This window comes from Taurulus bubalis, assembly GCF_910589615.1.
Source record: "Taurulus bubalis genome assembly, chromosome: 13".
Classification (NCBI taxonomy): domain Eukaryota; kingdom Metazoa; phylum Chordata; class Actinopteri; order Perciformes; family Cottidae; genus Taurulus; species Taurulus bubalis.
In genome coordinates, this window is record NC_136601.1 from 13738902 (window position 1) to 13756264 (window position 17363).

Sequence of the window (17363 nt, forward strand, 5' to 3'; positions counted from 1 at the left end):
AAGTACTCTGGATAAAAGCATCAGCTAAATGGGGAAAGGTCCTACTTGTGTTTATGCATTTATGCTCTATTTGCTTTACTGATATACATACACACACATTCAAGTCTATTTCATTTATATAGAAATTATGTGTCTCATCATGTAACATAATCAAAACATTTTGAATTGCGAATATTTGCTGGATTTACCATTTGTTTGTTGTTAGGTTTAAAAAATGAAGGATACACCTTTACAGTTATCTGCTGCTTCCACATTAAAATACAATAAAACATGGATATTTGTGAATAGTTTGCCAAACAATCTTTTCCGCAAGGGCTATTTTCTGTCGAGATAAAAAAAGCAATATGGACTTGATGTTGATGCTGGAACAAACCATTTTAGTGCTGCAATGTTCAGCTCCACAGACATTACAATCAGTGCAATGGACCCCAGTCAGATACCACCTTATTACAATCAGCACAAGAGGCACCAATTAGTGTCATGGCAAATGTCAATTCAAGTCACTCTTGCTGAGATTAAACAGTCATGAAATACATTTGACCTCAAACTATATTTGTAGTCATTGGCTATATCTGTTTTCTTTGGTCCTTGAGCTGTTGACGTTCCTGATCCGCCCAGACTGAAAACGTCCTTGAACCTTATTGCAAACAGAGAATAACTACGCCATTCACGCCTCAGTAGGTCTTCGTGGTGAATACAGATAAAGATAAATGTTATCCATATAAGTGTTACAGGTGATTCTTCTGCCGAAAGAGAAGAATTACTATCGCCTAATGTTTGAGGCATATACGCAAGACAGGAATGCATTTTCAGAGTGCTGCAGTTTATACTGTCATTAATGTGTCACTTGTCAGACCATACTCTTCTTTTAATTGATTTTCACTAGATTTTGCATAGTTGCCAGGGACACATGTTTTTGTCTGTATCATACCTTTTAAAATCCAGTACACATCAATGAAAACGCACTCCCCACCAATCTGAGTCCACCCCCTACCTCTGATCAGCCCTATTATGTCTGTCTAATTTGCTTGTTGCAGGGTGATAAGTGGTGGTTTCCCCTGCAGAGGACCACATGTGTGAGTGGGCTAATGTTTTGCTGATGTATAATACAGAGTCGATAAAGGGGGTAATCGGGCCTCTGCAGTGCAAACTGAAGAATTGGAAGTAGGCTGTGAGTGATTGTTGTAGACCAAAGTTCGTTCAGAACTCACTCCGAGTGGGACTGAGAAGGGGTGCATGCTGGGCTGGGCCTGGCAGTTTCAGTGACTTCATGGACATGTCAGTGTTTGTGCAGTGGTGCATGCTAATTGGGTGTGTGCACAGCTTTGGATGTTGTTTTTTCCCAGTGTAGCAGTGAGTCCTCTCATCAGTCAGTCGCTGCCAGCCAAGTCAGTGGCCGGTCCAGAATACAGTCCTTTGGTATTGATCCTGGCTCAAATGATTGATTCCCCGGGGGCGACAACGACAGGCTCGGTCTTTGGCTAGCTGTCAGCACGCTCAAAGTCACACTCTGTCACCAGGAAAGGAAGGGAAGAAAGCGATGAAAGAAACAGGAGAGGGAGCAGTGGCGATGTCGGGTAGATGAGAGAGAGAGCATAATAAGGAGAAACAAAGCACAGGAATGTAGAGTGTCGCGGCAAAATGCTACATGTCAGTTTTATGTCAATATGTGAACATGCTGGAAGCAAATATTAGTTACTTTTAACTCCAGTCATAGCCTGGAGTGTTTCGATTTGCCAATAGCCATTTGGAGAGTTTGTCATTTTTTAAATGGTGTAAGTCTCAGTTGGGAATAAAACACTTCAGATGCAACAATGATGGAGATGGAGTCAGACAGAGGTAGAGGAGAGACCAAGGAGATACGAACAAACAGAGGAGGAAAGGATGGAAAATGGAAAGAAGATAAGAGACACAACGAGGAGAAGGAACTAGACTAGGATGAAAGGAAAGAGGGATGACATGTTGATTGGTAATGATTGGTTGGGGCAGGGGCAGAGGGATAAGTAAAGATGGATGGCAGAAGGTTGGAGAAGCGACAAAGGCTGGTTAGAAAAAGAAGGAACAAGGGACTTGAGACTGATAAAGAGAAAGGAGAGAACAGGTGGATGGTGGAGGTGCCAAAAGGAAACAAAATAGCTTGGGGAGAGTGAAAAATAGAAGAGTTTGTGAGAGAAAGAGAGAGACTGGCCTTGTTTTGCTATTAAACAGTCCAGAAGTGATTAAAGTTTTAAGGCCTGCTCACATGCAATCTATCAGCAAACCTGCATTCCCCCTCTCTTCTCCCCCATCCTCTGGCACTGTGCTTATTTATTTATTCGCTCTTTAATACATTGGTCTATTCCATCTCGACCCCTGCCTCACCAAATAAGCGCTGACACTCAGTCTAATTGAGATGCATGTTAGCACTGGGATGCTAATCAGAGGGCCTGTATGCTAGGGTGTCATTTGTCCAGGAGGCTGAAAAATGCAGCAGAGCTGTATCATATATTTATAATGGTTAATGGCCCCCGGTGTCCTATCACCGCTCTGCAATACATATTTAATAACCCTACCTGTCTGTCTGAGCAGGCCTGCCAAGCTTGCTCACCAGGGAAAAATGTTACTGACAATGTAGGAGAGGTTAGATGATGTAAGACGTGTGTTTGTGTGTGTGTGTGTGTGTGTGTGTGTGTGTGTGTGTGTGTGTGTGTGTGTCTGTGTGTGTCCATGTTCTTCTCATGACATCCATGGGCAATCCATTCTCTCTTATGCTCCTAGGATTAAGTCTCTTTGCAACCACATACTGTATACACGCACAAATACACAACATGCACAGATACACACACAGGCACACGCGCACAGACACATGTGCATCCTCTTTTACGGGTTAATCTGGTTTTGAGACTAAATTAAATTTACGAGGCGCATTATGGCTCAATTTAGGCAAATTACAATGCCGTCAAGCAATCACTGTGACAGATTGAGAGCATCAACACTGATAGAGGGAAAAAAGAACGAGAGATCAGGGAAAGCAAAGAGCAGAGGGACAGCGGGATGAGTCTGTCGTTGTGTTGGCCCACTCATTTCCCAAAGCTGGCCAAAGTCCCCGATTCAATCCCTGACCCTCTACATTTCCCCTCCTCCATCTGTACAGCTGGAGAAAAAAGACTGCAGTCCTGTCACTCTTCTTGTTGTACATATTAAACAGATTAAAGGAAGCACCATTTGCTTTGGTAATGCTCTTGTAAGTTGAGTTGCCACTGCAAGGTATCTCTGCAACACTATGTGAAAAAATCCCATAACACAGAAAATCATAAAAGCTTTTAATGTGTCATTCACATCAATCCATATAAACGGCAGCAATCCCATTAATGGAATTGCTTGTGCTCTACTGCAGCACATTATACAATATTGTTTACATTGTTCACACCCATGTCTATATTTCCCTGATTGCTTAACAGATGCATGTCAGTGCTTGATGAATATGGGTGAGTGATGTACTGTACAGTTATTATTGTCAGGATTTAATCAGTGTAGAGTGATCTTGCTTGTTCCCACATTCTCTATCAATCAGTGTTAGTGACAGGTCACTTTAGGCCTGGATACTGGACGTGATTTTCTACATCTGGCCTGTAAGAGAGCTTCATATGACTGAGATATTACCCTGTAACAGGCAGGATTTGGCTATAAATGTGGATTTATGTAGTCTAAAGTAAGATTAGGCTGAGTTTATATCTTAAACTAAATCATTGTTTAAAGCAAATGCAAAAAGCCAGTGTTTTTAATAGTGAAAATATGGTATGTGATATATATGTGAGGGTTACCCTTAGGGTACGCAAGCCCCACAAGCAACTTGCATCCATTTATTGTTATGGATTTCTCCAAGCCTTTTGCAAAGCAGCTAGTCGAGCTGTAATTTCAAAGCTGTCAGCTTTACTGCTGCTCAGGGTGTCTGAGTATGTAACAGGTTGCTTGCTGGTTTAATAAGCCCTCATGTGTCCATATGTTCTATCCTTAGTTATACAGAAATATTAAGGAGCGGTTATGTGAATTGTTGAAAAAATATATATCATACAGCTGCTGTGTCTCCTACAGCTGTCTGAAATATAAAGTGCTTGTCTCTGTCTTCCACTCTGGTCCTTGTTAACTACAGTGTTCTTTACTGCACACCTCCTCTTCTATTCTCTTCTATTCTATCTCATATTCTCTTCTCTCCCCTCCTCCCTTCCCTCATACTGTGTCTTGCTCTGATATATTGTGTTATGCCGTGTTAAATTACATCAGCTTTGCTGCATCACATTAAGGTGCATGTCATGCTTTACTGTAACTGAATGGAGATCATGGTCACAAACACCAGCAAAAACTGCCCACCATACCTGGTAGAAGGTAAATTAAGCAGTGGCGTGTGTTTGTGTTTGGGTCTTTGACAGCACAGTCTGATACACATGAGCTGTGCTTACTGTAGAGTGGAGGGTTGACGATTTCAGAGGGTTAATGAGAGAGAGGGAGGTAGGTTTGCCGTTCATTCAGAGGCTGCAGTTTGGGTCATTGTAGATGAAATGCTGGAAGAATAGAGGGATGGATGACACTAATGGAGCAAAGTGAATGGAGTTTAATCATTTTGGGAAATGCCTGTCTCCCAGTCTTCCTTCGTCATTTATATTCTGATCCATGTTTGAGTTTGTTGGTTGACTTCAATGGAAACTGAATGCGGACAAAGACATTAGAGGGACACACCAGTCGGTGTATCAATGCACTTACCCATTAATTCATTTTGTACAGGTGTGAGAGTAGTTAAATGTTAATCATATATAGGCATAAGCAGAGCCTGCAGCTTGATGATTTATTACTCTCATGTTAGAGGACACAGAGAATTAGCCTGCCTAACAGTCAAAGCAGTGACATGGTTCACCGCAAGCCATTGATCTGCCATTGATCTGCCTTGGTTGAATTGATCAAAAACGCTGTCACAACTAATGCTACAAACAGCCTAATTGGGCAATCAATTAAATAGTCATATGGAAGATGAAGCTGGGGAGGAAGGCACAGATTAGCGGTGGCAATTAGTGGGAGACTCCTCGACAGTGACCAATATAGCTAGTTTGAAACACAGGGTAAAATAAATGAAAGCACAGCTCAAGGGATAATCTGATCAGGATCAACAGTATCTAGTTTATGGTATTCTTGTTTTAGTGGTAAACATGACAAACATGCCCATTGGAGTAATGAGCAAATATCAGCATATGCATGGTGTTATACATATATATTTTCTTGTTATAGTAAGTTATGGTATTTTTGTGTGTGTGTATGTGTGTGTGTACTTGGAAGAAAACATGAAGAAAAGCAATTATATTCAAGATAGCGCCCTTTGCTGTGATTGTGTTTACTTTGGTTTTGCTGACGGTATTTGTTCTGTGCAAGGTCTCATCAGCATCACAGCAAAAATCAAACTGAAAAATGCACTTTCGGGCATCATCATAAATCAACATAATTCACTAGTGCACTCTATCATTAGTAGCATATAGGCCTATCGGGAGAGCATTCATTCACAAAAGCAAGACAATTTTATGCATTTATATGAAATAAATATCATCCCACTAAAACATTTTGAGGCAGCTATCTTGTATACAAATCATTCGTCAAATATGTTTTACCACCACACCATAGCAAGGGAGCGATTTCCAAAGAGGGAGAGGTGAGGATGGACAGTCACAACCTAAATTCATACAGAGAAAATGTACAACTTTGAATTTGAAAAGGGATTTGAAAGATGGAGCGAGAGAAAACCAATGAGGAAGGAGGGAGGAAGACAAATGAGGGGTGTAGGCAGAGTGGATGAGAGGAGACACCCACAGCGACACAGAGGGATGAAAAACCTGCTGAGAGAGACATTTAGTCATCACCAAGTGGGAAGACAGTTGGCTCGGTCCCAACCTCTTCTCAACAGAAAAGATTTACTTGTCGTTGCGTCACCAAACCTCCCCATTATCATTTTTTCTATCATTCTATCTTCCCGAAAGCAAGGGACGACAGGGAAGAGAGAAGGATGGGGAGAAAGAGGAAGACATCTCTGATTTACATGCCTCTTCGAAACTGAGATTGCATCTCATTATCATGTGCTACTGTTTATTGTGTTTGGCTGTCAAATGAAAAACATGGAACAGAGAGGAGATGGGCTGGCTGCTGAGCCATCAAAGCTACTCTCTGTGTGGTGGCCTGCCAGCACTAGTGCTGTCTGCTCTCACAAACTTGGTAACCCAAACACATAACTACATGCTCACACAGGCACAAAGTGATTCCAACTCTTACACATCAAATAGCAGTGAAGCACCAAATCAGATACAAAAAGGACAGTTCACGCTTGGAACATAGACACACATTGGTATTAATAATAAAAGCCTGAGATTACAGTTAGAATAAATAGACATTTCCAATTGAATATAGATGAGTACTTGAAGCTCTGTCGGTCTGCGCTCTGAATATGTTTTGTCTTGTGCGTCAGCACCTGTGTGGATTTCTGTTTATTTGAACTAGTATGTATAACGGCACACGGTTAAAGCTAGATGAGAAAAAGTTAAAATGCATCCCAATGTTTGCCCTTAGAGATTGATTTCCATTTGCCTGTCAGTGCCCGTTGGCGAAGCTTTCTTCCACAGCATGACGGGATTAATTTTACTGCATTGTTGCCCCACAGGATAGACCACATAACATACATTTAAATCACACAGGCAAGTGGAACATAGAAACATGGGTGTGCATAGAAAAGTGAAACCATCGGTGTATTCACCTATGTTCATTTTAGTGTGTGTCAAATGGTCCCCTTTCCTATACAAAATGGCTTGTAAATGAATAGGTTTACATTATTTTTACCCCCCTCCCATCCTCAGGCAGCATCTGCTAGCAAGCCCGACCAAACAGACCTCAGCAAAAATGGTTTACGGTTACAGGAACGGGGCCAGGACTGGGGTTAGAAATTGCCAATCCCAGAGAAGGATGCCGGATTTGTATGGAGCCCGAAAGGAAGTTCTTTGGCTCAAGCCAGAGAAAATCTTGAGCACATGGCACATGTAGTACTGTTCTATACTCACTGAGAAAACAACATGTGACAACCCAAAACTGATGATTGGTGAGGCTAGTTTATATGCATTTCAAACTTCTGATATTTGACCTGAAATGTTGAATTAGAGAAGAAGAATTATGGCGGACAGACAGAAAGACAATTAATGGGATTAAAGAATGTGTGAAAGGACACGTAGAGGGATCAACAGAGAGACAAAAAAAACAGATGGAGAAGACGGAGATTGCATTATGCATAGAGAACCAGGGAACACAAAGAATAGAAATAACAGATGAAGAGAGTGAGGCACACACAGGAGGGAAAGGAAGCCACCAGGAGGAATGAGATGAGGATAAACTGGCAGAAGCTTCAGGTTGTAAGTGGGAAGCTACATTTGCTAAATTAGATTTTTGCATCTCTGGGCCCAAAAGATCCGCAGAAGCACTAATTGCATGTTGTCAGCAAGCAACTGCTTTTCACAGTGACAAATAGCTCTATAGCTCAAATAAAGGCTATTCTTTTTAGAGAAAGTACTCAACCAATATGATAATTATCATATTAATGTTTATTTTGCCTCAGTCAAGAAATACAATCACTGCAATTATGCAGTGGCTCCTCTCCGCAGTATACACATTATCTCTTTAAAAAAAGTTTAAAAAAAGAAATGTACGAGGCGTTCGCCATGTTTGATTGGACCACTAATGTGATCCGCTGTGTGGAAGCATTATGTGTTTATTAAAAAGAAAGAACTTGCTCATTCGTATGCATAGGCATTTTTTTTGCATATCCTTTGTTGGTACAAACACACCTTCTTCACAGAGGTCTGAGTGTACGGTCAGCCACTGTGCAGTGCCCCAGAGCAAGTGTTCCTTTGAAATAGCTGTAATCTAAAATGCCCTCTTAAAGAATGACCTAGACCCTGGGAGCTGCACGACATTGTATTTGGTGTTCTTACAACACTGAAAGCCCAGAGGACCACAGGGCAGTTCAAAGAAGTCTCTGAGAAAGCTTACATTCAGGCTGAAGCAGCAGATATTAACATTCTTGATGTTATTCCAGGCCGGGCAAGGGACAGAGAAATACCTGCAAAGTTAAAGGCACCGTTCCACATTGGTGACTGAAGACTATCAGCCACAGAGTCTGCAGAAGCATTGCCAAGGCAGCCTGTACTTCATCATTTTGTTATGCTCATATTCAGGAAGGTCCAGAGGCATTTTGAAGGAAAAGGGAACTGAGGTAAAATAAAAACAGACGATTCACACCCCGACAGATCTGTCAAAGTAGGATGCTGAAGATGAGCCAGCTATTAGGGTGCTCATGGTTTTCTTTAAGTTTTCTGAATTTAAAAATGAGAAGCAGCTGCAGACTGAACTAAAGGTGTTTCTCTCTGCATACACAGTCTCCCAGGAGAGCACAGGGTGTACAGAAAGTATTCAAAAAGCATGAGACTGGGTTGTTTTTCCATCCCTCTTCAAATTGATAAAAAATATGTAATATTCTAGTGTCAGCATGCCTTGTAGAAAGTACGACCAGAGTTGTGTAGATTGTGTCACTGTGTTTGGACCACGGCATTGCAGGTCTGTGGTATTATACATAAAATCTGAGTTTGTCTGCTACCTGACTGTTACTAAAAGTTATCTTTATTTAGAAAACCACAATAGAATAGGAACTAATCTTTGTTTCTATTACGCTCCATCGTCACTCTTTCTATCACTTTTTCTTTCTCTCCATCAGTTTTTCCATATGAGCAGCACTCTGTGTGTTGGCTGAGAGGACATATATAGAAAGTAAGACGAGCTTACTCAAGACAAAAGTGTGCACCTACAAAGAAAGGGCACATCGACGATGTGTTTAATGTCTCATCTTTAAATGTAAAACACCAGGCTAGATGCCTTTCTACAGTGTGAATTATTTGTGTATATTCACGTTAGTTTCCTATGTGCAGTAATGTTATGCATGGAGTTTCGGTAAATGTATTCTTCCATCTCACTGCACATCAGCATGGGTCAGGGTAGGTGAAAACCTTGAAATTTGCTATTGTGGCTATATTTTTATTACGCGTGTCTCCTTGCACAGTACAATCCCAACGCATGCAGTGTATCACACAACAGTATACCCTTTTAACCCCCCCACCGGCTCTCTATTTCACATTATTGCCCCTGAACATGTGGCACCTATAAATACCAACTTGCTTTATTTCTAAGATCAATAGAAATAAGAAAACAGGTAGCTCTGGGGTCATTTAACCAGGAATGGAGTTGTCCTCGGGTTTAATGGTACATCCAGCGCCCGGAAGGCAGATGGATTAATTATTGCAAACACAACAATTCTGCTATACAACACAACTCATTGTTTTCTCTATCTAAGAAAGAGAAAAGATGATGAGTTTGTTGTTTCATGGATTAAACAGATTTATCAGGGTTTCTTTTCAAATACAAAGCTGACAGCATCTAAACACCATCTTGTAAGGCCACAGACCAGGAGGCCTCACTTTTTTTAAAATGGACATTTTTATGTCACATGATACATGATGTTATTATATTTAAATTGCATGGCACTCAGATACTACTTTTGCTTGATATTTCTCCCTGAAACATCCCCCTCCTCCCGTTGGATTTCCTCTACCTGTGCCGGCCCCAAGCTCCGTCTCTTCCGTGCCTCCTTTTCCGTCTCCTCCCTCCATTTCTCTGAGTCATTGAGGGCATTCAGTGACTCATGCATTTTCCCCGTTTCTCTCTCCCTCCCCTTTCCTCTCTGCATGTTTGTGTGTTGGAGTGAGTGTTGTGATGAGGGTCCACTCAGCAGGCGTATAAGCCTGGCTCAGTTAATAATAGAACTAACGAGCATCAGCCTAAATGAGCTTTTAATGTGCTCTGTCAACTTGCGACTACAAGAGAGGGATGAGGTGGTGGGGGGGGAGATAGAAAAAGAAGATGACAAGAAAGGAGTGATCAAGGTAGACAAGTTGAAAAACAATAAGGATCAAGTTACATTGCAATCACTGTTTTCTTACAATATACATATTTGTACCTGCATAGTACATAATTTCTATTAGACATTGAATAGGACCTTGAGGTCATGATTTGACCTTCGAGCTAAATTCATGATCCAAAACCACCGTGGCCAAAGATGGGACCCGTTTTTATTTTACAATCAAGTTTGTTTCAGTAATTATGTCGCCAGCAAACAACAGCATTATATGTTTTGTACAGTTAGATCTGCTGTAGTTACTTTTATTTGTGGGCAAGCCTACATCAATGATTTTAATTTGACATCAATGATTTTAATTTGTGTGTAGATAAAGGTAATGTTGACAGCTTCGATTATCAGACATAAAACATAATCAAAAACGTATTTACAATCAATTTACTGTAACCTTTGGATTGTGACTGCCTGAAGGTAATTTGGTCACGGCTCTGCTGGCTGCTAGACAATATCAGATGAGAATTTTTGTCGGATGAAAATCAATAATTTGAATTATCTGTCAAAGCTTTCAAATGGAAAGTCTTGACTGTGTTATTTTCCACAAAACAAGGTGTAGTTTCTGAAGCGTACTGCTGTTTTGTGTCAACACAAATCAATCAATGAAGCGAAAAGTGTTGAAAGACATCTTAAAAGAAATGCCAACCATTTTACTTAGCAGAAGGTTTAGCCCTGCATTTTCTGAGCCTCTGCTCTGGGGAAGCACGGATTTTTCTTTGAACGAAAATAAACAGAAACTTGAATCACTTTACTACAACTGATCAAATGCAATTCAAAGTGTGTTACAAATGATTAACAAAATGAAGATGAGATGAAAATGGAGAGAAAGTGAAGAGACTAAATACAATTCTGAAAAATAAATGAATATAAATACAACACTGAATTAATTATTGATGGGAGTACAGTAAAAAAAAAAGTCAAATAAAACAAGCATTGATCAGGATAGTATTTTACTTTTATTCCTACTTTTTAGTTGTATGCATATGGATGGTTTGTTCTCAAACAGCATTTAAAGTTACATAAGTTAATTAACTGTTTCCCACCCAGTATGCCATTAAACACCAATGATAGCCACACTATGAAGCACATGGTGGCTATCAGTTATTTGGTTTATCTGGATGGCAAGCTAACAATGTCAATGTTATTATTCAATAGGCAATCACCTTTTGATAAGATTTATGACACATTCAAAAAAGCTTACGCTTATGTTTACTGCTTTTACACACGCTTTAATTTACTCAGGTCTGCTTGAACTCTACTTGATAACAGTACTTTTGCTACTTCAGTCCTTCATTGATTTTTTATAATTCCTCAAATGAGTTTGGACAATCCCCAGAGAAGACTTTGACTATATAACATCCATAAAGAATTTATGGAGCGCTTTAGCAAGTAATATAATATTACCATCATGTGCAGTATGTTTAACTATGGCTGTCTCAAAGGAATAATCATTTGATTAGCAATTACTCAACAAGTGTTCCCCTATTTTCATGACTTTCTCTTTTGTCAGATAATTCAACCAAATTAACTTGTGAATTAGTCAAGATTAGGATCAATCAGAGAGATGTGAGAGAGAAAACATTAGCCTATGGTGATTGATGAGTTGCCTGTGTGGCTGCATGGAACTGTAAATAGTCACGTGATTGATATCACTCAATTGTGCAGTCTGGGGTTAGAGTTGAATTTCTTCTTCTGGGTGCAGTGGCATCATTACTCAAAGCTGTGCGGGCGCAGCTGTCTCCACAGGTGCTGCACCAATTGATGTAGGCGTCCAGGGTTTCGGGTTTGAAATGTTTTTCATAGAGAAATCACATGATGTTTGTATTCATGCATCTGAAAGGCATTATGATCTTTTATGGCTTTGCCTAAAATATGTAGATAAAACATCACTCTTGCATTCCGTTTCTCAAACTATCCAATTGTTCCAACAACCTTGCTTATTAAACCTGACTGTCATATTTAACCACATGTGGTTTTGTTACTCTACAGAGTGCCGTGATGTGTTGTTACCCATGATGCTGCGGGAGCTGGGCGGGGCACTGGCCAGTATGGCTGACGGGCCTCACGATGAGAGGAGAAATAGTCTGGAGCTGCTCAACAACATTCTGGAGGTCCTGAGCAGGAACAACGTGGTGAGACGCACAGCACATTTTGTAGTAAAGAACGCACAATGACAATTCTCACACATGGTAATGAATTGCATTCTGGGGGACTATTTCAAATTCAGTGTTGTGTTAACATACGTTTATGTTTTTGACAACCTAGTCCATGCTCTTGCATATACTGTAGTACGACAAACTGCCAATCCCAGCTTCGATTAATAACAAGTTCCAATTTTGGTGTATTATTATTTACAACTTCTTTGATTTCGAGGTTGTCTGTGCAGTTTTGCTCGGTATGCAAACAGCAATACAAAATCATCTGTAGATTAACACAGTAACTGTTGCAGTTTCGACGGATATCATCAAATGCCAGTGGAAAGCACAATCAAACACTAAGTGGTCCTTTGAGGAGCAGCTCAAGTGCCATGAGCAAGCAAAAACAACACCAGTTTAAACTTTATGTCGACACAATCTGCATTCTAAATATCTAATACCTAAAAGTGTAAACAGGTCACAATAGCACTTTCTTTAAAAGCATTTGTATCTCCCCCCCGGCATTTAATGAACAGTACAGCAGTGGTCTTTGCAGAACCACCTGGTGGAGGTCTGCTCTTCACTGAGTACACATTTCTAGTTATTGGGAAAGTGTTAGGGTGAAAATGATCCAACCCATGAATTATAAGACATATCCTTTATCTTTTCAATGGATGAATTTGAGCTATGTCTGATCTCTGTGCCAACGCAGTGCAACCAGTCTCAAAGTAAATAGCCTTTAGCTGTTTTGCCTCAAGTTTTGCAATGAAGCAGGCTGTGACCAATAGGAATCAAATTTATTTAGTTGCTGCATGTTAGTTCATTGAAACATATCCAGTTTGCTCTTGAACTAAACACACACACACACAGCAATTACATCAGCGGTATCCAGCTGAAGGGCTTTTTAATTGCTCCTGAAAGTTGTTGACAACCTGCTTAGTCTTTGAAGTGAAGGTGTGGCTTTCTCCAGCTCTGGAGCTGTCACTAGTGAAGCATGAGCCAAGGGAGGAGAGACTATAAGAGAAGAGAGAGTAGTAATACATGTGGTGGAGTAAATATGATACAAAAAAGAAAGCAAAAGGACATGCCGGGTATACAAATACAATCATGTGCAGACAAGATTATATATGTATATACATGTATAGTATGTATATACATCAGTGGTGGGCCGTCAGGGCCAGCTAAGCCTTCACTGCTGGCCTAAACAGAATCACAAAGTTATAGCTATTTTATAATTTTATAAATACACTCCATGTATTATAATTTTCCCTATTAGCTTATTTTCTCATTGCACAGCTCCTGTCTGCATCTGTTGCTCTGCTTCCAGCCTGCAGCGCTGCTTCCAGCGTCGCCTCTGCGTCGCCTCTGCGTCGCCTTTGCTCAACGCTCCTCCACACCCTAAGTGTGCGGTGTTTTAGTGCCGCAGTTGGATTGTTTTGGAGACCTTTTTTTAGACTTTACAAATCTGATTGCGCACACACGGATTGAGATACAATTACACTACTCTCCACACAAAAATAAATAGTTTCATGCCAATGATGGCTCCATGGAGGTCCTTGTATGGAACCCTAGGGTACGCCTTTTAATACACTGAGGAAGGAAGAGGAAGACCCAGTAAATTAGAAACATTGTGTTCTAGCTGACACGTCATTTGTAAAACAACTTACAGCTTGCCTAGATGAGACAATATTGTGGAGTCTCAACCAGGGTTACATGGTTAACTGTGGCAAAAGCTTTTGAAAATTCAATAAAAAGACCTAACTTGTAAAAGTAAGGATCAAGCTTGTCAATATTTAATGATTTAATGATTTGTAACCTTTATAACTCATATGCTGCACAGCTTTTTTTTTTCTTAATGCTTTTATTTCATAGACAATAAGATGGAAGGATTTTATAAGAAAACAATGCAGGGAGCTGTAGAGATGACCTACTGAAATTGGCACAGGAAAGATAGAAATTAGAGGAAGAGGTGATGACGGATTGTGTCACCTCCTTGCACTTCATCTCTTATTTTCTGCATATTTTCTTCTTTGTTTTTCATCAATCTCTTCATCTCTCTCTTCCTCGCTCTGGGTGGTACCTGATTAAGTCTTTCGCACCACAGATGTCTCCAAACTGGAGAGAGATGAAGAAAGAGAAGCGGAGATGGAAGAGATGACTCTGCAATAGACAGATGCTTGTGTGTGTGTGTGTGTGTGTGTGTGTGTGTTTGTGTGTGTGTGTGTGTGTGTGTGTGTGTGTGTGTGTGTGTGTGTGTGTGTGAGATAAAGAGACGATGCACACAGTCATAGACAAGAACACATGACTGCCAAACAAAACAATAGGTTTTTTTTCACATCACGTTGCCGGTAGAGATGATAAACCAGTCTGGCTTCAGTTTGGAAGGAAGGAAGAGCGTTGTGACTCACCTCTTGTCTTCTATATTCTAGCTGCAAATGTATTTCACAAGACATAGCTACTGAAATTAGCCAAAATCAAATACCATTCTGGAAATGTGTATCGATTTGTTGACAGAGTGGACATGTGGCAGGCGTATGTAAATGTTCCCAGGCTGATTTTGAATAATTGTGCATTATTTTTGGTTGCTTTCCTCTGGTGTCTATTGTCAATCGTTGTCTTATTTAGGATCAACAGATGCGCCTCAACCTAACTACGTGTGTTTTACAGTGTTGTTTTGGGGGCTCCAAGCAGAAGTGTACAGTTGTTTATCTATGTGGGCTGTGGCTGTGGTGCATTTCATGTGGTTTAATCTTGCCTCCCTGATTTTCGTCTTTCAAATCATCTGCCATCAGGTCAGCACACACATGTACACACATGCACATACGTGCAAAAGAGAGAGTACTTTCCTTCTGTTCTTTTCGGACCTTCAAACTTTGCTTTTATGCTTCACTGATCAGACAAGAACACATAATTACACACACACACATTTAGGTCAGATTATACTCACAATGTTGCACATGCACACGCACACGCACATACACACAGATGCTCCCTGTAGTCTTTTTGCTAAGGTGTGTTTGGATGCAGCAGATACTTCACTAGTGAGTTACCTCAGGCAAGTCTGAGTCAGCTTCCTGTGTGTGTGTGTGTGTGTGTGTGTGTGTGTGTGTGTGTGTGTGTGTGTGTGTGTGTGTGTGTGTGTGTGTGTGTGTGTGTGTGTGTGTGTGTGTGTGTGTGTGTGTGTGTGGTCGTCTGCCCATGGATACAGATGCTTATTGAGAAAGGATTTTGTGCTATTTCAATGTGTCATGCGTCAGACCTAATTTCTCTTAACTTGCAGTCCACACAGGTCATCAAACAATTGTATTTCTTTTGTTGCCTTATTAGCTACTGCAATGTCTGAGATGTTATACCATTAAAGGCTTTTCTTTCATCATCTATTAATAGGCTTCTGCATGTCCAATGTCAAAGTAATACAGATGAATGATTGCTGAAAAGGTTCAAGCACAGCAGAGCAATACATCTGAAGAATATTGCTCAACAAAATGAAGAGAACATCCTTCTTGTTGGGTCATCATATTCAGATCTAAAGATGTTTAAGCGTTTCTTAAGCACCTTTAGTGATAATTATAGCTTCATATATTGATATTATTTATCAGTATGTTTATGACATATTTTATGTAAGATTTGATACGATTTCACAAGATTTGAACTTTTTTTTATATCAACACAGTTTACTCAGAAAATATGATTATGCTATACAATTACATCCCATGACAGAAAATGTATCTCTATCTTCTACCAAAAAAGAAGAAGAAAGCTTTCAATAGGTGAAACAACCAAAATGTTCTGGTCTTAAAGTCTAACAGCTCTGCCATGCAATTGACATGGTATTTTATTGATATTAGATTTCCTGACATTTGAAGTATTTGAAACAGGAACTGGTGTGAACACAGACTCGATGCATCTCACCCCCCTTGTTTGCCTCTGGCCAGATGGAGAAAAAGAAAGATGACAGAAAAGTGTCTTCAAAGGGAAAGATAGGAATACGAATGCAGGTCTGCACAAAAACAATCCACATCCACGTGACTTTGAGGTTCAAATGTCCACACTGAAGGTGATTAACTGAATGTTCTGGTGAGGCTCAATCTTTGAACGGCGAACAGACTTTAGATTTCAGATGCAAAACACTTTATTCTCTTTCTTGTTTCATTTGATCTGCCAATCATCCATTCAGAGCCCCAGTGGAGCTTTGGACTGTGTTTGCAAACTTGGTTGTTTTCTCAGTGAGGAGAGTTCGTAGGAGGGAAAACAGCTCAAGAAACAAAAGCTGACGAATCTCCAAAGTTTTGTCGAGAAAAAAGTTCTGAGATGGTTGTCAGAGCAGCGCTAGCGTTATGCCTGAGTGGTTGCTGATGACCAGAACCGTCTGCATCTGTGTGTGTTTCTGTGTGCGTTTACACCTGAGAAATTCTAACAGTCTTTTGTTTATTTTTTTCTCTCCATCCTTCTCTGACTTTCTCTTTCTCTTGCTCTGCTCTCTGTCTATCTTTTTAGGGGGACACATTTCAACATATCCAGGACATTGTGGTGTCTCTGTTAAGGATCATCAACCGGACCGTCATCACAATGGGACGCGAGCATGCTCTCATCGTAAGTACATGCAACTTTGCATTAGTGCCGTAGATGCCGGACTTACCATGAGTCAAGCATTGCAGAACCTTCTTTCTTGTCTTTTTCACCAGTGTTTAAAGTAGATTAGAATGCCAACCCCGCATTCACTTCTTTCTGAAACACAACGTATATCAACACCAGCATATTTTGTTTAAAATACACACCTTTATTGCACATACAAGAGGAAGATCAGGAAGATGGGGGCATCATGGGAGCTCACACACAGTTTGGGTTAATTAGTATGTGTGGTGTCATCCAGGATTCTAATTGGTGGCAACTTGTCAGCCAGAAACAACTTAGTGGTTAAACTCTGAGCTGCTGTGGACTAAGCATTGTGCAATGGTGTTTTTATGTGTGTGCAAAATTATTTAGTTTGCAACAGGGATAGATTCAATCAGAATGTCTGCTAAAAGACAAGTCTGTCAATATTAAATACCATATTCTTCTACTAATTGTAGAAATAGGATAACATACCTTGACCTGACAAAATATAAAGACTTTTCTTCTGTACATTTTGGTAAGACGTGTTACGTATGTTTTTAACATACATTTTTGATGTTTTGAACATCTATTGTAGCTTTATGAAACAGCTAGCA

General features: G+C 40.2%; 1 protein-coding gene across 2 annotated transcripts in view; it reads left to right on the plus strand.

Moving 5' to 3' along the window:
• dock2 (dedicator of cytokinesis 2) overlaps positions 1–17363 on the plus strand; it is an 86964-nt gene that overhangs the window by 25656 nt on the left and 43945 nt on the right. For both annotated transcript variants that reach the window (XM_079228274.1, XM_079228275.1), the window contains exons 25-26: positions 12008–12150; positions 16651–16746. In XM_079228274.1, coding sequence (XP_079084400.1) covers positions 12008–12150; positions 16651–16746 — 239 coding nt within the window. The remainder of the gene's footprint in view (positions 1–12007; positions 12151–16650; positions 16747–17363) is intronic.